The sequence below is a fragment of the Rhineura floridana genome, chromosome 19, assembly GCF_030035675.1.
Source record: "Rhineura floridana isolate rRhiFlo1 chromosome 19, rRhiFlo1.hap2, whole genome shotgun sequence".
Taxonomy (NCBI): Eukaryota; Metazoa; Chordata; class Lepidosauria; order Squamata; family Rhineuridae; genus Rhineura; species Rhineura floridana.
The window spans coordinates 25,024,069-25,050,990 of NC_084498.1; the positions used below are offsets into that span (position 1 = coordinate 25,024,069).

Here is a 26,922-nt window from a genome sequence, read left to right on the forward strand (position 1 = left end):
GGCTTTGGAGTCCCGCTTCCGAAACCAACCTCTGGCCTTTCCGCTAGATAAACTACATTTCCCGCGATGCGTCACGTTCCCTTCACTTTCACGGGATCCTTGAGCGCGGAGGCGTCTGGGAGTTGTAGTCTGGTGTGACCTGCCCCAAAGTACGCGTTAGTGTGCAAGAGAGAGGAATCCAGTTGGAGATGCAGGTTTTGGGGTTCCTCCAGTAGATGTGAGGCGCTGCAGATGCGATGTATTCTTTGTAAAAGGAGGTGAGTGGTCTGTTGGGCCTGTGTTTTTCCATTGCTAGGCGTGGAGGGAATTGCTTAGGCTCTTATCACAGTTACACAGTAAGCTGCCTTTTACCAGGTATTTACTTCTTTGTTTATTAAATTAGTTATTCGTTTTTCTGCACCCATAAGCGCACTCGAAGCAACTTACAGTTAATACGAAATTAAAACAATATTAAAGATTAAATATATATATAAAAATGTAAAACAACAACGGTCCATAAGGCTGTACATAAGATACAGTACATAAAGGGCGACTATTAGAGCACTGTTGTCTACTACAGGTATAGGGAACGTGAAGGACCTCCTGAGAAGATGGTGTCTGCAGAGAACAGTGATTGGCTGGGTACATAAGGGTCTGTCAAGTATCCTGGTCCCAAGCTGTATAGGGCTGTATAGTACAGTGATAACAGCTGCCTTGCATGCAGAAGGGCCCAGGTTTGGTCCCTGACATCTCCAGGTGTGGCTGGGAGTGTCCTGTGCCTGAAACTCTGGAGAACCCTGCCAGTCAGTGTAGACAGTGCTGAGCTTGATGAACCAACAGTATATATAGAAGTATAAAGAAAATTCCTATGTTTCTTTGATCACCTGGTATCTGATCCTTAAAAAAAAAACCATGCAAAACTTAGAGATACCAGAGATTGAACTGGGGTGGGGGCTTCTGCATGCAAAACACATACTCCGCCACAGAGCTAAAATTACTCCTCAACACAGATCACTTCAGATTGACAAGTGTATTAAGTCCATTGCATTAAAAAACAGCAACCTCAAAGAGCCTGGCAGCATCTTACAAGATGAACTGATTTTGAAGTACATTGAATCTGTTGTGAATTGGGTGGAGTACCTGTGGATTGTCTGAACGTCTAATAATCCCATGCTTGTTTGTTGCTTACCTTTCCTGTTTTTGAATTGCGGCTGTAAGCACTTTGGAAAAATATATATCCAGAAATACTAGTTTAAGGGTTGGGGAGCTACAACCAGACGAATTTTTAATTCTGCCTAAGGGAAACCTTCTGCCGCTATAACTTCATTAGCTTTCAAGGTGCTGCTAGACTCTGCCCTATTTTCAGCTGTCGTCCCAGCATCTGAAGTAACGTTCAGTTGCTTTCTGGGCTGCAAAGTTGCTGACTTGATCGATGGAGCCCTAAATGGCTCTGACTCAGCCATAAATAAGACTAGTCTCCTCTGCCTTGTTTTTTTAACGATATTGATATACTGCTTTTCAGCCATCATGGTTCTCAAAGTGGTACGCAATAATAAAAACCAGATTGATAGGCAGATAATTTTGCCATCACAGTAATGGATCCCATTAAGTCAACCTGTGAATGGACCCACAAAAGGGATGAGTGTGCAAAGATAAGAATTACTAGCCTGTTAATGAGATTAGTGGAAGAGGGGAAGCCAAATGAACCCAAGAAGAGCCTGGCTGTTGGATCAGGCCAATGGCCCATCTACTCCAACATCCTATTCTCACCGTGGCCATCCAGATGCCTCGATGAGAATCCCACAAGCAGGACCTGAGCGCAACAACACTCTCCCCTCCTGCAGTTTCCTGCAACTGGTATTTGGAAGCACACCACCTCCAAGAGCATAGCCATCATGGCTGGTAGCTAGATTTGATTAGAATTTTGGAGCTAAACTGTATTTGATCTTCCCTCCAGAGGTTCACTTTGGCGGAGTCTCCATGGGCAAGCGCTATTTCTGTGACTACTGTGAACGGTCCTTCCAGGACACACTCCACAACAGGAAGAAGCACCTGAACGGAGTTCAGCATCTCAGGGCCAAGAAGGGCTGGTACGATGTATTTCGAGGTAAGAGGCTTATTCATAAGAACGGAAGAGCCCTTCAGCTGGAGCAGGCCAATGGTCCATCTAGACCAGCATCCTGTTTGCACAGGGGCCAACCAGATGCCTCTTCTGGGAAAGCCCGCAAGCGGGACCTGAGTGTGGGAGCACTCTCCTCCTGCAATTTCAAACAACTGGCAGTCAGAAGCATATTGCCACTGATAGAGGGGTTAGAAGATCACCTTCATGGCCAGCAGCCGCTGATAGCCTTACCCTCTATGAATTTGTCTTATTCTCTTTTAAAGCCATCCAAGTTGGTGGTCATCACTATACTTCTTGTGGGAGCAAATTCCATAGTTTCCTGAACCCAGGAAAGCAGAGGGTTTTGGGGTTTTTGGGGGGTGGGGTGGGGTTAAGTGGTCCCTGTGGCATATCTGTCCAGATAACCAACTGATTCATTGATCTTCATGAATTGAACGGAGCTACATGGTTATGTGCGCTTTGCTCCTTCAGGGATGTTCCAGGCCCCTCCCTGAATATACAGCTTACTTTTAAAAAAAAACAAACATGTAGCTTCTAGAGCAGCCTTTACCAGACTGTTGTCCTCCAAATGTATTAGACTACAACTCCCATCAGCTGCTGGCAGGGGCTGATGGGAGTTGTAGCCCAAAATGGCTGTGCTGTGAGGTTGCTACATGATCTCATGATCTAACTTCCATCTTTGCAACTACAACTCAGTACGATTATAAAGGTGGGAGGGGGTGATGGCTTGCAAAGCTGCCTTCAGCTTTCACAAGCAGCTTGCGGGGTGGGCTGCCTTCAGAAGCTTACCTTCGAAGGCCCACCGTGCAGAGCAGAGCACCCCAGAGTGAGTTCTGGCTCTGAGCAGCACACAGGATGCTCTCACTCTTCTTGTGCAAGGAATGATTGGCTGCCTAGAAAGCTGACTATTGCATGAGCTCAGCAGGTAGGAAATGCCAAAGTCACAAATCATAGCTTTCCTTTTTTTTTTTCCTGTTGGTGTCATGCTATTTTCCCAATTAAATGTTCATAAAAACATAAGCAGAGCCTGACTGCTGGATCAAGCCAAAGGGGGCCCATCTAGTCCAGCATCCTGTTCTCACAGTGGCCCACTGGATGCCCCAATGGGAAGCCCGCAAGCAGGACCCAAGCGCAGCAGGACCTCTCGCCAATTTTGATTCCCAGTGATTGGTATCCAGTGTTATACTGCCTCCAACAGGGGAGGTAGAAAACCCCTTTGTAAGCCTGGGTGGAATTCCTGTGGGAGGTCTCTTGCTTGCCCCAGGTGGATGTGGAGAGAGCCCCCTGATCTCAGTCTGGCCCTTTGTCATCCACAGATGCCGCAGCAATCCTGCAGGAGGAACAGAATAAGAAGCCCTGTCGGAAATTCTTGCAAACAGGTATGCCCCCCACTGCCGTTCTCCCACCCCCAACGTCATCGCAAGCTATACTCGGTTTAATTGGCAAGCACAGTTTCCCCTGTTTCAAAAATAATGGGTGCCCTGCTGGATCAGACCAAAAGCCTGTCTACACCAGCATCCTTTTCCTCACTGGGGCCAATCAGGTGTCTCCGGGAAGCTTGCAAGCTGGGCAAGAGAGCACCAGCCCTCTCCTGCTCCTGCCATCCCCTAGCAACCGGTGTTCAGATGTATACTGCCTCTGGCCAATCAGGTGCCTCTGGGAAGCCTGCAAGCAGGGCGTGAGTGCCAACAGCCCTCCCCTGCCGACCCCTAACAACTGGTGTTCAGAGGTATACTGCCTCTGGCCTAGGAGGTTAGATTTGGCTATCAATAGCCACTGGTGGTCCTCCATGAATTGGTCTGCCCCCCCTTTTTTAAAAAAAACCCCACTGAAGCCAGCAGCCATCCCCACATTTCTTAATTTTTCCTTGCAGGCCAGTGTGACTTTGGTGCCAACTGCAGGTTCTCGCACTTGACGGAAGAAGGTCTGGAGAAGCTGAACGCCCAGGTGCGAGGTGAGAAGGGGCCGGAGGGGAGTTGCCACGGGGAAAACAGAAGGAGTTCCTAGCCAATGAAATTCCCCAATAGCAGCAATCCCACCCAGGGGAGGTCACCTTAAGCCTCAGGTGCGGTGGGTGCTAAACCGATCCCGTAACTGAGAAGGGCACTGCTGGGTCAGTCCAAAGCTCATCTAATCCAACACCCAGTTTTCACAGAGGTCAAAATTGGGAAACAGCAGCCAGTCTCCCCCCCCCCCCCCCGGCACTCTTGTTTGGATCAGGGCTGTGATGGGGATTTCAACCCTTTTCCCCAACACCATTTCCCTGCTCAAATCCTCCTCCCCCTTCCTGCTGCTAGTTAGTTCTAATAGCAAGGGGAAAGAGACAGTTTCCTGTCCTTTGTCCTCCCTCAATTATCATCATCATCAACAACAACAACAATAATATTTATTGCCTGCCCTTCACTCAAAGGCCCCAGGGCGAGTCACATCAGTTTTAAAGCACATCATTAAAAACTGTTAAAAACAACCTAAAATTACCCCAAAGAATAGGGTGGGTCCTAAAAATATACATTTCAGGTGTCAAAAGCCAGGATGAAGAGGTGCATCTTCAGCATTCATCAGAAACTGTATAGTGATGGTGCCAGACATACCTCTGTGGGGAGGGAGTTCCACAACGTAGGGGCTGCCACAGAGAACACCCTCTCCTGGGCTTCTGAGGGTGGGTGGAATGACCAAAAGGGGCCCCCTTCATGATAGTGAGTAGCTCCTTGGGGGTGGGAAGAGCTAACCCCCCCTTCCTTAATGCTGTAGACCCAAAATTGCAACTCCCTCCTCCCCACTGGCTGCTTTTAAGCAAAGAACAAGAAAACATGCATGGGGTGCGATTTCTCTTGGAGTTTGCCTACACCACTTTTCCGTCATGGTGGTAAGGCTGGCTGCTTGCAAAAGGCCTGACAATGGCCATTGTGATGGGCGTCCTTCCAGAAATGCGGGCCCTCCCTCCGCTATGAAGCTTGGAGGAGAGAGGCGAAGACTAGAGAAATCTGAGCCGCTGTTTCCAGCTGTTGTAGTGTTTGCTCTCCAATTATGCAGCTCTTGATTATTGGTGTAGCTTGAATGGGCTGGCTGAAAGCAAACCATATAATCGCCTTTCGAGAATGAGAGTGAGATTGGGAGAGACTGTTCCGGGGAGGGGGGGTGCGCACAACAAAACTCTGTGCCTCCTCCTCCTCGGCTTCATCCTGCTAATCGAAACCTTTTTAATTAAAGAAATTCCATTGCAAAGAAGCCTGTAGCCTAGCTTCTTGGCTCTTGGCCAGGCTTCCATTATTGACTTTCGCACGCCATGGTGTGGAGAGTGGGACTCGGCTGGGGTTAAGCTTTCTTCACCACTTTGGGAAGCTCCTTGAAAGTTTGCAGTCAAAACCCAGAGCGGATTCCACTGCCCCACTGATGTGGAGCCACTAGCCGCGGCGGAACCAAAGGGGGCTGGAAGAGGGCAGGGGGAGAGGATCCGGCACACGTTCTCCATCTGCAGCTGCTCCTTGGTGTCTTTCTTCGACTGCCCTCATTAATATTCAACCGGCGGGAAGAATAATTGGCTGCCACCCTTGTGCTGGCGCGATCCTTCGCTCTGCTGGAGCGGCGGTGTGAATTTCACACCCTGTCAGGAAATGTTTAACATTTTGCCGAAAAGCATGACATACGCCCCCTGCCATGGTTTAGAGCAGGGAGCTGGCAGGGGGAACTGTGGGGTGGGTGCGCAGGCCTGTGGTGTGGTAATAGGAGATGGCCTGGGGGGTTCTGTATGGGAACGGGTCCCGTCTGGAATCGGGCCAGGCAATCTGAGCATTTGATATGAGGAGGAGGGTGGGCCGAGTCCCCCTCCCCACCCACCCCTGTGGATTTAAAAAAGTTTTCAGGTCCTCCCAGGAATCCGTGTTTCTCCTTTCTGATGGATGGAGCTCCTTCAGGACGCTGCTGCAATTGCTTAGGCTGTCTCTGACATCTTCTGCTGTCAGGCCTGTGACAGTGCCGGTAATGTCAAAAGGCGGGGACATTTTCTCAAACGTGTATTAATATGCCCGAGCCGTGAAAGACACACTCACACACACACAAACCGAAGCCTCCGTCAAAGGGAGAGACGGCAACGGCGCTTGCGGGTCATCAGGGCGAGATTTTGTGGCCGGTTTGTTGGCCTGTTTTGCAACGTTGGATGGAGAGTGATAATGCCAAACCCATTCCAGTTGTAACTGGGGCGGGGGAAAGTAACATTTCCAAGTCCACAGCGCTTCCTGAGCCTCGGGGATGTGTAGCCGGCATTCAGCCTTGTGCATCCTCGCTAGTTACACCGTCCACCAGCTAAAAGTGAGAATTAGAGGGAAACAAGCAAGTGAGCTTCTTAACAAGAACCCCAGTCAGGCCACATGATAAGTTGCTGCTCTGACGAGACTGTCCTCGCTTTTGGCCTTGTAGGAACTCCCCCCATTCCCCCCTTCAAAGGCCTTTACTCCAGGGATGGGGAACCTTTGGCCTTCTGGATGTTGTTGGACTACAGTCTCCCATCAGCCCCAGCCAGCATGGCCAATGGTCAGGAGATGAAGTGCAGTGACATCTGGAGGATGACAGCTTCTCCACCTCTGGCATTCGTAGCGTTTTAGGCTGCCATCCAATTCATGTCTGCTCAGGAGTAAGCTCCATTGACTTCAATGTGGCATACTCCCAGGTAATTGCAGCCTTAGAATCTTTGGATCAAGGCTGGGGAGCTTGCAGTCCTCCAGATCGGTGATTCCCAAACCTTTTTCCCTTTGAAGCACTTGCAAGTTGCCAAGTGGTCTTGGCGGAGGACTTAAAGATTTTCTGCCTGTTCTTGCAACTGTAATACGCTGGGCTTAGATGCCATATGATTTTTAATTCTGTTTTCATTGCATCCTTTATTTCTTGTGTTTTATTGCAGTATAGATTTCCTTCTGTAGAATCCAAACGGTAATACCCTAACATACAATATAAGAAATAAGAGAAGTATTTAAAAAAGCAATTAAAAATCAATATGGACGTTTAACACAGACATGCCGTGGACCGCCGGAATGAAGTACATGGACCACCGTTTGGGAAGGCTTCCTCCAGATGTTACTGAGCTCCCAGCTCCCATCAGCCCTGCCTGTTGGCCGTGCTGAGGCCCCCCTCAGCTCACTTACGCACTCGCTGCATCTCCGTTCTCCCAGAAGGGCAAGGCTGGGGAACCTGTGACCCCTCCAGATGTGGCTAGACTACAGCTCCCCATCATCCCTTGGCCATTGGCCATGCTGGCTGGGGCTGGCGGGTCCTAAAAACATCTAGAGGGCCACAGGTTCTTCATCCCTGCAGTAGGGCATGCCCATTCTGTCGGTGCTCAGAGAGCCTCTTTTTGGTTCCAGGCCAGGAGGAGCTGCGGTCTGTGTATCTCTTCCTACTCTATGCACAACCAGTGAGGCCATGCTCGCTCTCCCATTTTTGTTTTAACTGCCGTGAGGACCACACTGGCGATCCTCCCAGCCAGTGCAAATCCAGCCAGGGCAAAGGTCATTGTTGTGTGTATGTAAAAAAGGCAGAGCTTCCATCCGGAACCCACCAAATTGCAAGAGAGCAGAAGCTTGGAGGGCGGCTCTGTCACGGGCCCAGATTGCATCGTCCAGAGCTGTCAGCTGCCCGAGAACAAGGGCAAGTAACGACTGAGTGAGTTTAATGGGTTGGAAGGGTTTTGGGCTTAACACAATTGCCCTTGTCCGTCTTTCCAAAATAGCAGAGGAGAGGAGAGCGAAAGAACAGCAACTGGACCAGGCGCTTGTTCCGCTGGGCAACATCGACGAGTGGCTGGAGAAGAGAGCCAAGCGAGTTGGGGCGGCTCAGACCGACAGGTAATGTGTTATCTGCAACCGGTGGGGCTCTGGAAGGTCTCTGCCTAATTGGATTGGGAGGGGACACGGAGAGCTACTTCCCCAGTGGTGGGGATTTAGGAAGAAGAGAGGAACATCAGAAGCTGTCGTATACTGAGTCAGACCATTGGTCCATCCAGCTCAGTATTCTCCACCCTGCCTGGCCATAATGGGATAACGGCATTGACCCTACCTCACAGGGTTGTTGCAAAGATTACTAAGACAATGCCTGGCGCTGCATTTCGAGCCCTGGAAAAGTGCAATAAAAGTGTGCGATGTGGTTTTTAAATACATACTTTCCAATGCTGTGCTTCTGTCTCTTCTCCTAGCACCCTCTCGGAGAAAGAATCAGTTTTCCAGTATCCTCCCGGCTGGCCACCCGTCCAGGAGCTTCCGCCCTCCCTGCAGGCCCCGCCTCCTGTTGGATGGCCGGTCCCGCCCACTCTCCAGTGGGGATGACTGCTGATGTGCCCAGAACCCCAGATGTCCTTTAGAATGTCAAGCTCCATCCTTTATTTCTGGGTGGGGAACTGGTGGCCCTCCAGAGGTTGCTGAACGACAATTCCCTTCATCCCTGGCCATTGGCAACCCCTGGAGGGCCAACAGTTCCCCACATCTGTTTCCCCACTTTTGTTTTTATGGATTGGTGCCTTGTTTTTCTGAGTTCATGACTTTTTTTAATGCTGAAAGTGCAAACCAGAATTAAAACAATGTGAGCCCTAAGATGGCAGTTCAACGAGAAAAAGAAAATGGTAATTTTGTTTCCTTCTGATGCAAGCTAATTCAGCACTGAGTGGTGCGGTCCTATGGTCTTGGCAAGGGTGTCCTGGTGGCTGTAGGGCAGAGTGGTCTGCGAGAGAGTCTCTCTCTTGCGGGTACAGAAGCATTTGCTGCCCTTTCTACGTCAATAGAGCAGTAACAGCAAAAAGGGTGTGTGTGCTCTGGGCCCAGATCTGGGGGGGCTTTGGATCAGTCAGTTCAAAAGCCCTCCTGTTCCTCCAATATGGCTCTAAAATTGGGGTGTGTGTGTTAAGGTTAAGGTAACACCATTCCTGGGCCTGATGGGAGGGAAAATCCAGCCAAATGGAAGCAGAAGAAAATGGAAATATACCACCACCACCAGCTTCGACCCTTCTGGCATGAGCCTCATAGGCCCTTAGATTTGGTAGTTCCCCCATCTTGGGTTCTTCTCCCTAGACTGTGAGTAATGAGGGGTAATGGAAAGCTGTGATTTACTAAAGCTTTCTGGCTTGTTTTCTTGTGTGAAAGGAAGAGCCAAGTGGGAGCAAGGGGTGATGTGCAAGTGCACAAAGTTCATGTGTATATCGTGGCATGTTGAGCTGGGATTTGATTGTCTGAATGTTGTCACTGTCTTTATATTTCTAGAGAGCCACCTTGTGTTTAGCTGAAATTTGTACTACCTATGTATGTGTGTGTGTGTGTGTGTGTGTGTATATATATATATATATATATATATATATATGTACAGAATAAAGACTTCTCAATTCATGTATGTATGTGTTTGAGAGAGAAATCATTCAATTTTCCCCTTTGAGTGCCGGTATTTGCTTGGTTTTGTTTTTCCTGGTCTCTAGGGCCCAGTTTAAATATGACCCAAGGGCGCATCAAGAATATATACCCATGTGGTGTTTGTTGCAGAAGTGGGGAACATTTAGCCCTCTGGATTTTGCTACCACTTCCATCACCTCTGACCATTGGCGTGCTTGCTAGGGCTGATGGGAGTTCTAGTTCAGCAACATCTGGAGAGCCATAGGTTCCCCTGCTCCAGATTTAGAGCTTTGAAGGACAAATCCGGCCCAAGGAATGGAGCCCAGAAACAAATTGGCAACCAGTGTAACTGCTGTAAAATAGGTGTTGCATGATCCCAAGTGGCTTGCTTCTTCATGCATTTTGCACCAACTGACATTTCCACAGTGTCTTCAAGGACAGCCCCACGTACAGAGCATTGCAGTAATCCAGCCTGGACTTTCCCTCTGCATCTGGCTTGGCCCTAGGATCATGTTCAGCTCTAAATCCCTCATGAAGCCCCTGACAAATGGCAACTCAGAAGTGAAGAAAGTGCCTCACCCCTAAATGTAGTAAGCAACAGGCGTTCTAACATGATAGATGGCTGCTGGCAACAGACTTTTTTAAATGGTTTTCCCCCCGTGCGGGACAGATGTGCATCCCTAGGACATAAGCCATTGAAAAAGCAAGGAAAGATGCTGCAAGGAGACCTTGGGGCTCTCATCAAGCCCCCAAGCCGCTGAGTTGTGAGCATAGTCTCAGAACTCACAGTTACCTGAAGGAAGCCATACATTACAGGCTTTGTCTAGCCTTTTTTTTTAAAAAAAAAAACGGTGCTGCTGAGTAGGAAGCTGTAATGGCGCGATGCATCGTCAATGTGCCAGCTGTTATGGGTGAACTTGTTAAAAAGCACTGTTGGAAAGGAGCCGGCAGGATTGGCTGGGGAACGTTTGGACAGCACGAGCCCGGCAGGGTATTAATCAACGTGTCCGCCCATTAATTGGAGGTGCCTGGACCGAGGGCCAGAGATTGTAGAGGGTTTGCTTGGTGGCCGGAAGACAGCTGGCTAGGTCATCACCCCGGGCTAGCTCTTCAGATTGCTTCCAGCTGTTAGCATCCATTAAAAGCTTGTTAAAATGCAGTACGCTTTCCCTCCAATCGCGCACACCTACCTTTAATTCCTCTCTGTATGGTCGCTCGCACAGTTGTGGTGGGGCCGTGCCTGGGAAGGGAGGGGTGGTGCTGATGGAGCAAGCGATCCACCTGAAAGCCTCTCTCCCCTCAGGAGCGACGACTAGCTCACCTGCGCCTCTCCTCCGTGAAGGAGAAGAGCCGTAGCGGAGTGACACAGCATCAGCTAGTCGGCAGGGATCTCGCCTAGCCCTGCCAGGGCCTCTCGCATGCAAAGCAGGTGCTCTGCTGCTGCATCAGGGCCTTTCCCATGGAATTCTACCTGATTTGAACCCACTTTGGGACGATGGTTCCTGAGGTCAAGGAGCAGGTTTTTGTCTGTGTCTGGATACAGGTGGATACCATTCTGAATCAAGATGGCGGACTGAACCTTTGAAAGCTGCACTGATGTTAACCACTGGCTTTTAAACTGCACTGATTTGTTGGTTTCTTAGATTTTCTGAGCAAAGCTTGTATGCTAGTGTCTTATATGTGTCAATCTCATTTGGATCTCTGTTTGGACCTATGGACTACCTATATTAAAACATACATACATACATAAAGGTAATCCAGAGCAAGGTGAAGTTGGGTGAAGTTCTGTTTGTTGCTTTCATCTCTCTCTCTCTCTCTCTCTCTCTAATCTATCTAATCTAATTTGTGTTGATGGATCATTATTATCATTAACCTGAGCTGAAGTTGTTCCTTTTTTCTTTCTGACACACACACACACACACACACACACACACACACACACACACACACACACACACACACACACACACACACACACACACACACACACACACTCCTGCTTGCTTCACGCATCAACCCTGCTTAACCCTCACCAACCCACCTCACCAAAGCCACCCCTCTTCCCTTGACATCTGCCTGCCTCAGTCCTCTGCTGGTGCAGCAGCTCTCAGAATTCTGACATCACACTGCAGTTCACAGCCCCACCTGTTGGCAGCCATGTGAATTGCAACCTGATGATATCCTTAGACAAATATATTATAGCTGATTGTGTGTGTGTGTGTGTGTGTGTGTGAGAGAGAGAGAGAGAGAGAGAGAGAGAGTTCCAATGAGGCATTAATTCAGTGTTCACACAACACTCCAGTTACTGACACTGCACTCCCCACGCCTGGCTGCTGCGTGTTATAAATGGTTGCAGAGTGACAGCTTTGGAAAAGCTTTCTTCCTTTAGCAAAGTTCTGTGTCATTTACCATGTCTGATATACACTTAAGCTTCCTGAACTGGGCTTAAGGGTGGTGTGGTGGTGGAAGATACAAATGTACAGATCCATAACTGTTATCATAGCAACAGGAAACTGGAGATCGGTAAAGCAATCAGACACAGATTTTTTAAAAAAGACAACAGCTAGAGAATCCATTGATCTCAATCCATCCATTGAACAGATGTAGGCAGCTGGAGCATGGCGAATGTTGGGCTGACACTAGTAAAAAGGCAAGGGGCTGGGATTCTGGAGGTCCTCAGGCATGACATCCCCACTGATCCCCCTTTGGCAGGAAGAAGCAGGATGACTAAACTAGGAATGGGTGAATCAGTCCAGTTCAGTTTCCCTCACACACTTTTCCAACATTAAGCCCACTCCTCCACCTTTCCACATCAATTAAAAAAAAAGGTTCTCATGAAAATTCATCAGCATTTTGTCTGAATTTCTCCTAATACACACATTTTAATGCAATTTTGCCTAATATACCCATTTTTGAAAGCAATTTTCCATGTTGCATTTTTGTATATTACTTTCACTAGTAAATGCATTTGTGGGCACAAATTACCCTAGTATATGCATTTTTATACACATTACTTGGCAGGAAATCTGTACTGCAAAATTTGGAGAAGTATAAAGTTTAAAGGACGGCTGCATTTTGGTTCATGTATTGTTTCGGGAATTGTGAATTAGGTCGGTTCGCCTTTAGATATTAATGGAGCAGAATTTGTCCCCCATCTCTACTCTAAACTGAGAATTCTCATTCACAATGAACTGGTTTGCAAAATCAAAGCCTGGCTTCATAAGCCAGGATATGCATGAGCTTCATTCACCCACAGGCAGCCTCTTTGATTCCTCTTTGAGCCTCCTTTGTATGAGCCGGGAAACTACTTAGGAAGACATAGTCATCCTTAGAGCCCCAGGAACTATGGCTTGCAAACAACTCAGGATTCATAAGCCAACAATAAACCATGGCTTCATTGTCTAGCTTGCTTGGAAGCCATTAACCATAGTTTCCTGTTGACATAATGGAAAGCTACAGTTTACTGCAGCTTTCTGGCTTGTTTTCTTGTGTGAAAGGAAGAGCCAAGTGGGAGCAAGGGGTGATGTGTGAGTGCACAAAGCTCATGCGTATATCGTGGCATGTTAAGCTGGGATTTGATTGTCTGAATGTGGTCACTGTCTTTACTTCCCTATTAAGAGACCTTCAGAACACAAGAAGAGCTGGTGGATCGGACCAGTGGCCCATCTAGTCCAGCATCCTGTTCTCACAACGGTCAGTCAAATGTCCTAATCGGAAAGCCTACAAGCAGGATCTGAGCGCAACAAACACTCTCCCCTCCTGCGGTTTCCAGCAACTGGTATTCCGAAGCATGCTGCCTCCGACTGTGGAGGCAGAGCATAGCCATCATGGCTAGTAGCCACTGATAGCCTTATTCTCCATGTATTTGTCTAATCCTCTTTTAAAGCTACCCAAGCTGGTGGCCATCACTGCCTCTGGTGGGAGCGAATTCCATAGTGTAACTATGCACCATGTGAAGGACTTTCTTTTGTCTTAAGTGCTGTTGAGGCATTGCTGTTCTTCAATTAGCTGGAAGTGAGACTGAAATGAAGGTTCTACGCCGTCACTTGGCACAGGGTTATTTTAACCCTCAATGCCCTTCCCCGTGGCTAAATTCCATGTGTAACGCTTATTTGCAGGTGAGTCCCTTTCAGCAAAGGTTCCCTGCAACATTAAATAAAAGTTTATCTATTGGAAGTTTAATGAACATAAGAATATCAGACGCCCCCTTATACTGAGTCAAAGCAATGGTCCATTTAGCTCAGTAATGCCTACTCTGACTGGCAGCAGCTCTCCAGGGGTTTCAGGCAGGGTTCTCTCCCAGCCCAACCTGGAGATGCCTGAGAGTGAACCTGGGACCTTCTGCATGCAAGGCAGATGCTCTCAGCACTGAGCTAAGTGGCTATGTTAACGTTAAAGCTAGCTATGTTAATGGGGCCAATTAAGAGACTATTCAAAGGGCAATTAACAGGCTATTCATCAGTAATCCCACTGCTGTCCTCAGCAGAAAGCAATAAGATGAGCAGGGAATAGTAAGCGGTGGACTTTTAATTAAAAGCACAGGAGCCCTTGGAAGTCACAATAACAGCAGTGGCTGCCCACATTAGACTGGCTGATGCTACAAGCGTGATTTTATCGAACACAAAAAAATCAGGCCAGTGGCTTGTTGTTGTTGTTCCAGCAGTGTCTTGGAACAACAAAGCATGACCAGCTGAGGATGCTGTGTAAAATGTGAATTAAGAAAGGATGGCCATTCCAGAGAAGAGAGGGAGTGTGGAAGCACCCTCAGTGGTTCTCCAGTCCTTGGATTCTGAGGAAAAACGAATGCAGCACACTCTAAATTGAACGGCGCTACATAGCTGGCCTAGAGATGAAATGCACGCAGAGGGTGAAGAGGAGGCATGGAGATGGTGGTGGAGTCAGTGCTTGGAGTTTACTCTATTTTATTTATTATTTTAATCTCTTCTCATTAAAAATGCATAATCTGGGGGAACTAAAGGGGGATCATCCATTAGGCAAGTGTGGGAGGCATCTGCCTAAAAGTGTGTGCAAAGATGATCTTGAGAAAGTGTTTCGCATAAACAAGGCAGTGTTTTCATGAGTAACTTGTTTCATATATCCCTGTTTGCAGAGCTGGAATTATAGCAGAACATGATGTTATGGCAAAGGCAGAGGGGCCTGGGTGTTCTCTGATCCTGGTTACACAGGGGTAGTTGCGCTGGCTGAAACAGGGCAAAGCTCATGTCAGCTACGGCCTTCTCCTAAGCATTTTAAGAGCATCCAGTTCAATCTGTGCTCACTGCACCCTGCGGTACTTAACATATCCTGGAAGTTAAGCGAGGCATTCATAGGCTTTGCCACCCTGGGATGAAACTCTTCATCAGGTCGTCACTGCACAACATCAGAGAATGATCTTTTCTCTGCAGCAGCCTTCACTAACCTGGTGCCCTCCAGATATTTTTGGAGTACAACTCCCATTAGCATCCTATGGCTGTGCTGCCTGGGGCTGATGGAAGCTGTAATCCAAAACATCTGGAAGACACCAGATTGGGGGAGGCAGGCCTGAACTTTTGTATAGGTCAGGGATGGGGGAACTCCGGCCCTCCTTGTGTAGTTGGACTCCAACTCCCATCAGCCCCAGCCAGCATGGCCAATGGCCAGGGATGATGGGAGTTGGAGTCCAGCAATGTCAGGAGGGGCCACAGGTTGCCCGTCCTTGGTGTAGCTTCATGTCCTGACCTGACCTTGACTGAAATCCACAGGGCATAAAAGCAGGCCAGTTGTTTCAGCACCACGGAGAGCTCCAATAATACCTGGGATTTGTTTGAAGCCTTTTATGCCTCCAAATCGCCCTTAAAGGGCCAGGCCCCTTGTTTGGAACCTAGTACAGCTCCTTTTTAACAATCCTATACTCTCTCTCTCTCTCTCTCTCTGCCTATTTTGATGAGCAATATATAGCAACATATATATCAAACTATAGAGGTCTCAATTTGGCAGTGTGTGAGGTACAGGCAGCTCCATATGATGGGTTAGAAACACAGGAAACAGCTTTATACCAAGTCAGACAATTGGTGCATCTAGATCAATACTGTCTACAAAGGGGCAGAGAATATGTGGCCCTCCAGATTGTGTTGGACTCCCAATTCCATTCATCCCTGACCGTTGGCCGTGCTGTCCTAAGTCAGTCGTATCCATCTTTCTTCTGGACAGGAGGGGCCAGGTCCCAATTATGCCCATCGAGAACAAGGGTTTCACCTCAAATCCCATCCCTCCTCTACACATTGGACTTCAAGAAGAGGCAGGCCTAGAGAGACAGAAGTGGACAGCAATTGGGGTCATCAGAGGCAGGAATCAAGGTAAGTCAACATTCCAGCAGGGTTTCCTTTACAGAGAGAGGGGAGGGAAGACAGTAAGGCCCACTCCATTGGCCCCATTTCATTCCTCCTCTACCTCAACTGTTTCCATCCCCGCTGTGTTTGTTATAAGAACTGGTACCTGAGTTTGCTTGTTTTCCTCTTCCCTCTTCTTCTTTTCCTCTTGTGTCTTTTAGATTAGAAGCCTGCAGGCAAAGACTGTCTTGCTTGTTACTGATTTTCTGTAAACTCTGGGACCTTTTCTGGCAGAAAAGTGGGGGGTAACATTTTTTAAGCACACAAACGAACTGTGTTAGTTGGAGAAACCTGTGGTCTAACTTTGACACGGATTGCGCAGAAGGGCACAATATATTTCTGAAGCGCAAAGAGACACGTTATGCATGGGCATGCACGTACGTATACACAGGGTGGTGGAAATGAACAACAGACCCCCACTTTCCCCACATAACCTGCCTATCCTAAAGAGGTGTTTTATCGGAGAGAAACAACTGTGACAATAGTTGCCACTAACATACAAAATAATGGCGAATAATGCACAACAGATGGACTTGTTTAATCCACATTTTTTAAAAACAACAACAACTAGGGCTTTGTATTTAGAAATAAGCAGTATGATTTATTCATTTTATTATAAATTATGGTGAGCAATTCCCTCTCCAGACTGTAACAATGAAACATATTTGCTCTGTCAGGAGCATTTTAAACAGAACTAAGTTTAAAAAAAGAAAAGAAATTAGAATGAATCTTGGGAATGTAAGTATTATTTGAGAAACCTCAACATCTCAGCAAATTGCCCATCAATGGGGTTTTCTCAAACCTTCCGCAACCTGGTGCCCTAGAATCATAGAATCGTAGAATTGGAAGGGGCCTATAAGGCCATGAAGTCCAACCCCCTGCTCAATGCAGGAATCCAAATTAAAGCATACCCAACAGGTGGCAGTCCAGCTGCCTCTTGAAGGTCTCCTGTGTTGGAGAGCCCACCACCGCCCAAGGTCATTGATTCCATAGTCATACTGCTCTGACAGTTAGGAAGTTTTTCCTGATGTTCAGCTGGAATCTGGTTTCCTGCAACTTGAGCCCATTGTTCCTCTAGATGTTTGGACTACAACTCCTATCAGCCCCTGCTACCTATCCTAGGTCTAGATCACAATGGACTGTGATTCAGTGGTAGAGCATCTGCCTTGCATGCAAAGGGACCAAAGTTCAATCCCTGCTGTTACCAGACAGGGCTGGGGAAAATGGAGAGCCACTGCTGGTCAGAGTAGACAATACTGAGCCAGATGGATCAATTGTTTGACTTGGTATAAGGCAGTTCCTGCCTATGGACTGCGCCAGGGTCCTTCTATAGGTAAAGTTTATGCTCCACGTCTGAGCCGTGAATCTCGGAAGCTGCCTTATACTGAGCCAGACCATTGGTCCATCTAGTTCAGTATTGCCTACACAGGCTGGCAGCACCTCCTCAGGGTTTCACACAGGAACCTTTCTTTCTCTGCCTGGAGATGCTGGGGACTGAACCTAGAAGAGTGGTTTCCAAAGTTTTTCCTCCCACGGACCATTTGAATATTTCATTATTTATTTATTTATTACATTTATACCCCGCCTTTCTTTCTGAGATAGAAACCCAAGGCGGCTTACCTGTGGTCCCCAGGCGGTCTCCCATCCAGGCACTGACCAGACCTGACCCTGCTTAGCTTCTGCAGGAAGCTGGCCTCAGGTGCCTTCAGACCTTAGCCTGGGACCAGGTGTAGTGGACAACTTCATGATTTTTCTGCCTACCGTAGCAACTGCAGTTCCACAGAATTCAAACTGAAATGCACTATAATAAGAAATAAGAATCAACAATTAAAAATACAATTAAAATCAACATGAGTATTCAGTGCTATGGGCGTGTCGTCTCCTGTCTTCAGCCACAGATCCACAGACGTGCCGTGGACCACTTGACCTGGGCAGTTCTGCCTATTAAGCTTCTCCCCCACTGCTGAGCCGTGACCAGTGGCAGCTGTTCGCTCCATGTCAGTGGGGCAGTGGAATCCGCTCCAGGTTTTAGCCTGAACTTTCAAGGAGCTGTCCAATGGACTGGGAAAAGCTCCTTGCCTGGAACCTGGGAGACCTGCTGCAAGTCAGTGTAGACAGTACAGGGCTAGATGGACCAATGGTCTGACTCATCCAAATACAGCCAGGACCCTGTCTTTACCAGCTGTGCTAACAATATTACGCTAAACATTTCAGAACAAAGGCCGATGTAGCCCAGTGCCCTCTTTTCACACAGTGGCCAACCCCATGTCTCTGGGGAAGGGCCATAGCTCAGTGGTTAGCGCATCTGCTTTGCATGCAGAAGGTCCCAGGTTCAGTCCCCAATGGCATCTCCAGAGAGAACCAGTCTGAAACCGTGGCAAACTGCTGCCAGTCAGTGTGGGCAATACTGAGCTAGATGGAATGAGGGTCTGACTCAGTATACTGCTCAGTAGCAGAGCAGAAAGGTGCCAGGCTCGGTCCTCGATATCTCCAGGTAGGTGTGGGGGCAATCTTCCTCTGGAACCCTGGGGAGCTGCTGCCGGTCAGAGTGGACCATACTAAGCTAGGTATGACTCAACACTGGAGGCCTTCAAGAGGCTGTTGGACAGCCACCCGTTGGGTATGTGTCAGCTTCAGGGCTGGGGGCTGGGCAGTAACAAAGCAGCCGGCAGTTAGCTAGGCAATAAATCAGTCAAGGCCAGGCAGATAATGGAGGCCGGCTGGCAGAAGAAAGGCTTGACAGTAGCAGTGTCCAAGAGCGTTGTCCAGGTAGGGAAGCAGAGTACAGAAAGCCAGGGGTCCAGTCCGAAGGACTAGAGGCTAGCAACGGTGTTACACGTGAGGGGTCACAACCGACGTTGTAGTCAGCAGTCTGCTGCAGCCATGAACTGCCTTTTATAACAGACTCCCTAAGCCAGGTGCCCATGATTAGTCTCCCAGCTGCTCAGAGCTGCTTGTTCTTAAACGACCCGAACTCTTCCTTCATTGCTGTGCTACTCACTGGCGTCTCCTTTCTGCAGGCAGGAGGGGACCCTCCTGTTCATACCCAGAATCCGATTGAGGGGCTTCAGCCAGGTCCTGGACATTCACCAGCTGGGGAAGAGCCAGAGTTGTGTCCTCAGGGGTTCCACTAGTTCCTTCTCCTGGGTCTGCCAACTCTGCTTCTTCCTCCGAGTCCTCTGAAGGGGCCATGACTGTATGCTTTAACTTGCATCCCTGCATTGAGCAGGGAGCTGGACTGGATGGCCTTAGAGGGCCCTTTCAACTCTACGATTCTAAGATCCTGTGATTCTAAGGCAGCTTCCTATGTCCCTAAATTAGAGAATGGACAGATTGATGCCCATCAATGACAGGCCTCCAAATCTTTCGCTGTAAGTGGGCCACTTCACTCTGCCTAATAGAAGGACTGATCCAGGAGATTTAGATTGCCAGTTGCTGTGTGGAAGCCCCCCTCTCATCTCTGCCATAGCTGGACTTTTTCACGTTCAGTATAAGGCTCAAAGCCAGATATGGAACTAAATGTGTGCCTTTAACGTGTCTGTTCCCCCCTCTCAAAAATAGCAGTTATGGGAGAGTAGAGAGCAGGATTGGAACCACAGTGCACAGAGAAGTGTTTGGTGTTTTTTTAAGGACCCCCCCCATACATCCCAAACTCTTCTTCCTCTGCCCCAAAATCTGTGCTCTCAAAGTTGCTATTGTTAGCTCAAAGAGGCAAGCTTTTATAACTGGTTTCTTGCATCCGGATGTTCTGCTCCTGTTGGGTTGACCATATGTAAAACTTTTTTTAAAAGTGGGCTTTTAACGCTTTTTTAAAAAAGTTCTGCCCTATGGAGAATTAAAACCCTCAAATACAACTCATGGTGTTTGCTTTATGGGGGATGATCTCAGCAATGACTGAAAGGCGACTCTTGGAAATAATGTTGGTAAACGCTCGCTGTCACCAGGTGGGGGCGCTTTTGCCATCTCAAATTGACTAGAGAGGATTCTGGTGTGGTTAGTATGCTCCCCTGAACGTTCAGACCAACAAGATGTTTATTTTTGAAAGTCCCCGCCTCGTCCTGGTATCTGTCCCTTTTTGTCCTCAGCATTGATGAGCATGCACAGGTAAGCTAGGCAGACCCACAGGTGCAGTAATTCACTGCAGAGGACTCCAGTGATTAACGTAGCATCCCTAGGCCAACCCCATGAGTATGCAAAATCTTCCTCAAATGAGAGGTACAAACAGGTGTTCCTTACTGTCTCACCTCATTCTTTATCAGAGCTTTAATAATAATAATAATAATAATAATAATAATAATAATAATAATAAATGTATCCAATGTTTTACTCATCCGATGTGGTAAGAACATAAGAAGAGCCTGGTTGCTGGATTAGGCGAGTGGCCTATCCAGTCCAGCATCCTGTGCTCACAGTGGCCAACCAGATGCCCCAATGGGAAACCCGCAAGCAGGACTTGAGCGGAAAAGCGCTTTCCCTCCCTGCAGTTTCCAGCAACTGGCCTCCAATCACAAACGGAAAGCATAGCCATTGCGGCTAGCAGCCCTTGATAGCCATACCCTCCAATGGTCTGTCAAATCCTCTTTTAAAGCCATCCAAGTGGGTGGCCACCGCTGACTCTTGTGGGAGCGGATCCCATAGTTTAAGTATGCATGGTGTGAAGAAGCACTTTCTCTTGTCTGCCTGGAGCCTTCCAGCATTTAGCTCAGGGGTTGTGGAGGGCGCCATCTCATCACCTGTTGTGAATTAAGACTCAACTGCCAGTCTAGTTGGCTTTCCTACTTGGAATGTGGAGAGGGATGTGATCGTCTCCACTGCCTCAGGCAGCAAAATGTCTTGGACCAGCCCTGGCTGTCCTGATGTCCATGTCCCCCCCAACATACACCATGCTTGCTGGCCACGCCTCCAGTGCTGACATGCCCTGCTTTTCCTGATGCATGCGTGGTTGCCGAGGGGTGTGACCAGCATGCGCATCTGCCTCCGGGGGTGGGACTGATGTGCGGGATCTCACTTCCCTCTCTCACACGCATGAGGGGTTTCTTCTGAGCAGCTGTACTGTTAGGCACCTACTTACATTTAATACGGTGTCACTGGTGCCTGGAGCCCATTGGGACTGGTGGGGCGAAAGGCAGGGAGCCCAACAGTAGGCGGAGCCAGAGCCAATGACTGGCGGAGCCAGAGCTAATGGCAGGAAGGGATTCTAGTTTTGTCCCCGTCCTCCTCCCTACTGAGTTCTACAAGGGACAACATTGAGGAAGCTGACAGCCAGGGACACCCCTGTAAGTGGGCAGGCAGGCAGGCAGGCTGAGGCTGGTGGGGCACAGCCCCAATTCACCCTAATGGGTCAGCCGCTAGCGACTGCAGTCCATGCGTTAATATCCGCCTCTTTCTCTGTGCTTATGTTGCACCTCCTTGAACTCTGACCAGTTGATAGGCTAAGGGGCAAAACAGACACAAAGTGATCTCTCCACTTTAAAAATAAGATAGGTTTAAGGAGTTGCAGAGCGAGGGGGTGCCCTTTTCCCAGTCTAATGGTCCCTCCCACAAAGCAGCTATTGGCCAATGCCATGCAGTGGTGAAAAGACAGGCATGGGGAATGTACCTGTAACGTTCCCCCAGTGAGATTAGTAGTGTATGTGTGTGTGTCTGTCAAGATGCGGAGAAGAGGGTGTGGGAAAGGGTTAAACTCCTTTGCCCTCATTACTGAGGCTCTGATCAGAGTCAGAGTCCTTGTTTTGCTGCTTGGAAGGTGTTTTTGTGAGCCAGCCAGAGATCTAGTCACAAGAATCTCATATTACATCTCTTTGGGGTCCTTACACCAACTCTTATGAATTTCTTATGTTGGCCTGATGAAGAGGAAACACTGAGAGCCAGCGTGGCATAGCGGCCAGAGTGTTGGACTAGGACCTGGGAGACCAGAGTTCAAATCCCCACTCGGTCAAATGAAGCTCACTGGGGGACTCAGGCTATAGTAACCATCTCTCAGCCTAACCTACCTCACAGGGGTGTTGTGAGGGTGAAACAGGGAAGGGGAGAACCACGTACACCACCCTGAGCTACCCTTGGGTGTAGAATTAACAAAGGAGCAGTGAACCCAGACAAGGGGAGATCACACCTTTCCAGTATCCATTGTGGTTGGTAGGGTGGAAAGCATGGAGCCCACCAGTAGATGGAGCCTGAGCCAATGACAGCCAATGACAGGCAAAGGCAAATAATCATAGTTTTGTCTCCCAATTGCTTCCCTGCTGAGTTCCACAAGGGCAACAGTGAGACAGAGAAGGAGGCTGGGCCATCCCCTGGACTGGTTGCAAGTAAGAAGGCAGGTAGGTGGGGGCTGGTTGAGAACAGACTGAGGGGGGTGGGGCAGGGTCCTATTTGCCCCAGTGGAACAGCCATCAGTTTACCTTTCTGCTGAGAATACGCTGGCACCTGCCTTTCAGAAACAGAGGTGGAAAAGGGCAACAGACGTGGCATTTTTTTCCTTTTCTTTAAAGTTTAAGAATGGACTCATTGTGGCACAAAATACATTCATGGAGAGAAAGCAATGGGAATAGCGAAAGTCTTTTTGATCTAGCCATAGAGTAACAAGAACCAACAGCTTGCAAGTTAAAAGTCGGACAAATTCAAATCAGAAATAAGGCACAATATAGATAGATAGATAGATATAACTCTTTTTTTTTTCTTTTTTAAAACAGGGGAAATGGTTAACTGCTGGGGCAGGCCGCCCAGGAAAAGGAGTGAATTCTCCATCGCTCCGATGTCTCCACCTCAAGACAAAATACTGTTGTAAAAGAGACCCCTCTAGCCAGATAACATTATTATACTGGGCTTAGCGGAAGGGAAATTCGCAACTGCAAAGATGGTGGGCTCGGTGACTTCAGTGGTGCTCTCTGGACACCTTTTATATACATGATGGTGACATCATAGTGAGTCGATGGTTTAGGGCACAAAGGAGGTGGAGTCTCTTATGTCTCCTGGAACATTCTGGCCCAGAGCCCCCTTGAGGAGGAAAAGGAATTTCACCACGCCTGGTGTGGCCTGCTGTGGTACATCCACATGCAGTGGTGAGGGGAATGGCCACTGAGGCCACACCAGAGTGCAGCTCCTGCAGGCACACCAACTTTTGGATGGTCCTTCCATCCGAACAACCTCCAGATCCACTTAAAGCAGGCTCTAGTAAGCCCCTTCCTCCCAGATATTTTGGGGGGGTGGGGCAGGGGGAGAAAAAAGTGCATAGATGCTGGAGAGGGCCTGCCGAGAGGGAGGTCAGATGATGATGACAAACAGTGAGTGATTTGTGTCCAGCCCTTGTTGTGTTTAATGTTCATGCAACGCCTGAATCTTGGATAGAAAATCCCGACGCATGTGTATTGCTTAACTGATTATTCGGTTTATCATAAATATATATATTATATTATATCTATATAATATTCTTTTTATATATATCTTTTGTAGGATTCTAATATCTGGTTATAAAAGCACATGGTATTGCATCACTCAGATTTGGGAGGTGGGGTGGGGTCTCCATGCACGTCGACATGCTTTTAAAGTTGAGTTTAAAAGTTTCACCATGTGGGTCCCAGGGACTTCCCAGCTGGGCTGAGCTAGACCCTCTCTGGGGGAAACCATGCTATCTGCTGAGAAGACAGCTGCACCTCCGGTAAGGGGAGGAACCTCCACAGATACAGGAGGAAGAGAAGGTGAGTTTATGGGTGTGTGCAGGAGTTTTGCTGTGAAGGAATCACAATTTCCTCCACCCCTGGCCCTCGTGGCTATAGGTATTTATAGATATGTATAGTTTTCTCCATTTGTTCTTCAAGGAAGTCCATCTGTATGTCTGTCCATCTATCCATCCATCCACCTGGGGCTACTTCATCCCACTCCGCAGCACTTGGTTGGCAGCAATCAGCATGACACTGATGATGAATGCAATGGCAAAGGCGCAGATGAGACTTTTGCGGACACACGTCTGTCTGATCTGTTGGTTTGAGCAGGCTGAAGAGAGAGGTGCACAGGTGAGAAAGTGGGGGGTGGAGAGAGGAGAAGGAGGATGGAGTGAAGTGAGATTGAGAAAAAAGAGACAGAAAATATATAGGTGAGTGGCATAACTTTGGAATAATGGCAGAGAAAGGATATAGCTATAGCTTCTTAGCCTAAAGATTCTTGAGCCCCTGAAGACCAGAAGCTTCTTAAGCATCAATTCCACTTCCACACCCCCACAGCACACCAGCATATATAAACACTGGAATTATTTTGGACAATAAAACACATAAGTCAATAGATGTTGTTAATGTTTTGTAAGCATGGGTGCTGGATTTTCAAATAGGCAGACAAAGGGAGCCAATAACTCTTTCCTGAACATTCCATTTAAGGTTCTCCCCATGATTAGCAAACCCCAAATGTAATTTATGTTATATACTGTATATATAAAATTAAGAACACAATGTGCAAAATCAGGCAAACTGAGTAAATTACACAATACGTCACAGAATACAGCTATTTTTGCAGCAGAATTTGGAGCACTATAAAGGTGGCATTAGACCAAGGAAGACTGTTGGTTGACTCAGCTCACTATTATCTAGTTCAGGGGTGCAGAAACTGACCATTGGCCTAATTTCATGAAAGCTTTGATCTAATTTCATGCTGGTAAGGGTAGCCCTAAGAGAGAGGAGGGCATGAGGAAAGAAAATCAGGGAATGCCAAAACAGATGGAAAGAGAAGGGAGTAAAAGCTCTCTGCAAGGAATCAGTTTAGGCCTCTGGCAAGAGCGACCTGTCCCTCCTCTGGTAGCCCACTAGGTGGGAAAGGAGGAAGGAGAAAGAAGGAAAAGTATATTAGAAAAGGGGAGAATGAAGGGATGGCCCTGCTCAGTATGGACTCTGGCCCCACCCACCACTGTATCTGGCCCCATCCACCCACAGTATGTGGCCCTCAACTGAAAAAGTTGATTAACAGCAGCTTCCCAGGGTTTCAAGAAGGGGACATTACTCTCCCAACCCACAGAAGTCAGGATTGAACGTGAGAGTTTCTGCCTGCAAAGCATGTGCTCTACCACTGAGCTATGGTCTTTCCCTTGATACATAAGAACATAGGAAGCTATCATATACAGAGCCAGACCCCTCCAGGTCCCTGCTCTGAGGGAGTCTCGGAGGATGGCAGCAAAGGAGAGGGCCTTTTCTGCTGTGACTCCCCACCCGTGGAATGTGCTCCCCACTGAGGTCTGCTTGACGTCTTCATTGACATCTTTTCAGCACCTTGTAAAGGCATACCTTTTCTCCCAGGTATTTGATAGACGGAGATGATACCGTTTGAATTAGTGCTGCCAATGTGGCTGTGTGAGGGTGGTTGTTGCTTTATTGTTTTGTTTTTATGGTATGGTATATTTACTTTTGTTTTTAACAATGCAGTAAGTCGCTTGGAGACCTTTGGGTAACAAGCAATGAATATATCTAAATAATATTAATACTAACAACAACAACAACATAAATCTAGCTCAATATTGCCTACTCTGACTAGAGGATTGCAGGCAGGACATTCCTAGCCCTACCTGGAGATGTCGGGGACTGAACACGGGACCTTCCGTATGCAACGCATGTGCTCTACCACTGAGCTGTGCCCCCCCCACCTTGGTACAGAGCACTCAACTCTGTCCATGCCACACTATGCCTTCTTTAGCAGGTGCCCTTTCTGCCAGCTCCTGCTTCTAGCAATGGAAGCCAATTTGGACACACAGAAGTGCCCGTGTTAGGGGTTGGGAGCCTTCTTCAGCCCAAGGGCCAGAAGCCTTCCTGGGCCAACCAGCTGGCGGCCACGTACCAGTGGTGGGTAGGGCCAGAGACCAAAGGAGATGGAGCAGTAGATACAACTCTTTCCGTTGCACATTTCAGCTGTGCAAAACCCAGAGGCTTCTACACCACCACTCATCTCCTTCCATCCTTCCATCTAGGCATGCAAGAGGTCCTACCACAGTTCAAGGAGACACTCCAGCCTGGCCAAAGCCCTCGAGGAGGGTGCAAAGCAGGGCTGCCTAGGGGCACTGCCTGAGGAGAGCAGGTGTGGCCTGAGGAGAGTCCCAAGGGCCAGGTTGAAAGGTCTGGAGGGCCACATCTAACCCATAGGTTGAAGTATCTTACCCTTGTCCCAGTGGTGGCTCCGTGTCAGTGAGGCTGTGGAATCTGCTCCTGGTTTCAGTCTGAACTTTCAAGGAGCTCCTTGAAAGTTCTGACTAAAAACCCAGAGTAGATCCCAATGCCCCACTGACATGGAGCCACCAGCCACCACTGCCTTGTACTATGGGATGCCTAGCACTGTGACGCCCATACCTTGTCACCCCTGCCCTCCCTGTGATGCCCAGGGATCCACTTCTAGTGATCAATCTGGTTTCAGGCACTTGCTTTCTTCTGCACAGCAACTGCTGAAACCCTCCAGCCGGGTGACTTGGCATGCAAAGCCACTCTTCCTCAGCTTGGCCCCATGCAGCCGCCACTTGCATTAGCATTCAAAGCGACTCGTAGCCGAAACAGAAGGACCACTTTCCTAATTAAACAGAAGAGAATGCGAGAGCAAGAGGTAATGTGGGACAAACAGATCTTGCTGCTGCTGCCGCCTTGCCGGAGCCGGCTCTACGTGGAACATGTGGGACGTCTGTCCCATTCCACAGTCCTTTTGGGGACACTGAACAGCCAGCCACCTGCTCTGCTCCTATCTTACCTTTAGTCCCCAGGTGGCTGCATTGCAGGTTCTTGGAAAGGGACAGGTAGTGCGGCCTTTTGTAGAAGACCTCTTTTCCTCTCTACCTTCCCTTGGAGCTGGCCTCGAGAGGATGAATCGCACCCCTGTTAAGAGGAAAGGTGGGCCGGAGGGATGCTACTGATAGGACTGGGTACCCCAAATAGCTGGTGGAATGGGAATCGAGGTCCATAGTGGCCAGTGGGTGAAGACCGAAAAACCTCAATGAAGGGCCGTAGCTCTGCGGTTGGAGCATCCGCTTTGTGCACAGAAGGTCCCCAATCCCTGATGGCATCTCTAGGTAGGTCTGGGAACGTCCCCTGCGTGAAACCCTGGAGATATCCTGCCAGTCAGTGCAGACAGT

The 26,922-nt window shown here is 48.4% G+C and overlaps 2 protein-coding genes across 8 annotated transcripts in view; one reads left to right on the top strand and one right to left on the bottom strand.

Moving 5' to 3' along the window:
• Positions 1-53: 53 nt before the first annotated feature.
• ZMAT5 (zinc finger matrin-type 5) lies at positions 54-23,258 on the top strand. 7 transcript variants are annotated; one of them, XM_061603131.1, is made up of 7 exons: positions 54-257; positions 1,937-2,086; positions 3,418-3,480; positions 3,975-4,055; positions 7,827-7,938; positions 15,655-15,800; positions 22,526-23,258. In XM_061603131.1, the coding sequence occupies exons 2-7, from the start codon at positions 1,960-1,962 to the stop codon at positions 22,618-22,620; spliced, it is 624 nt and encodes a 207-aa protein (XP_061459115.1). In that variant the 5' UTR covers positions 54-257; positions 1,937-1,959; the 3' UTR covers positions 22,621-23,258. The 7 variants fall into 7 exon arrangements, with proteins under 7 accessions (XP_061459115.1, XP_061459120.1, XP_061459114.1 ...); XM_061603136.1 differs by having other exon boundaries at positions 63-257; positions 3,975-4,048; positions 7,824-7,938; positions 22,526-22,608; XM_061603130.1 differs by having other exon boundaries at positions 64-257; positions 7,824-7,938.
• A 381-nt stretch (positions 23,259-23,639) lies between these two features.
• Positions 23,640-26,922, bottom strand: part of CABP7 (calcium binding protein 7) — a 47,013-nt gene continuing 43,730 nt past the window's right edge. Inside the window, exon 5 of the mRNA XM_061602867.1 lies at positions 23,640-23,825. Coding sequence (XP_061458851.1) covers positions 23,698-23,825 — 128 coding nt within the window. The 3' untranslated portion in view covers positions 23,640-23,697. The remainder of the gene's footprint in view (positions 23,826-26,922) is intronic.

What these genes read in the sequence shown, in the direction of transcription:
- ZMAT5 (XM_061603130.1), top strand. Translation starts at nt 1,960, where the DNA reads ATGGGCAAGCGCTATTTCTGTGACTACTGTGAACGGTCCTTCCAGGAC. An exon ending in CTGGTACGATGTATTTCGAG is followed by an intron (nt 2,087 to 3,417) that starts GTAAGAGGCTTA and finishes TGTCATCCACAG; the next exon opens with ATGCCGCAGCAATCCTGCAG. An exon ending in TCGGAAATTCTTGCAAACAG is followed by an intron (nt 3,481 to 3,974) that starts GTATGCCCCCCA and finishes TTTTCCTTGCAG; the next exon opens with GCCAGTGTGACTTTGGTGCC.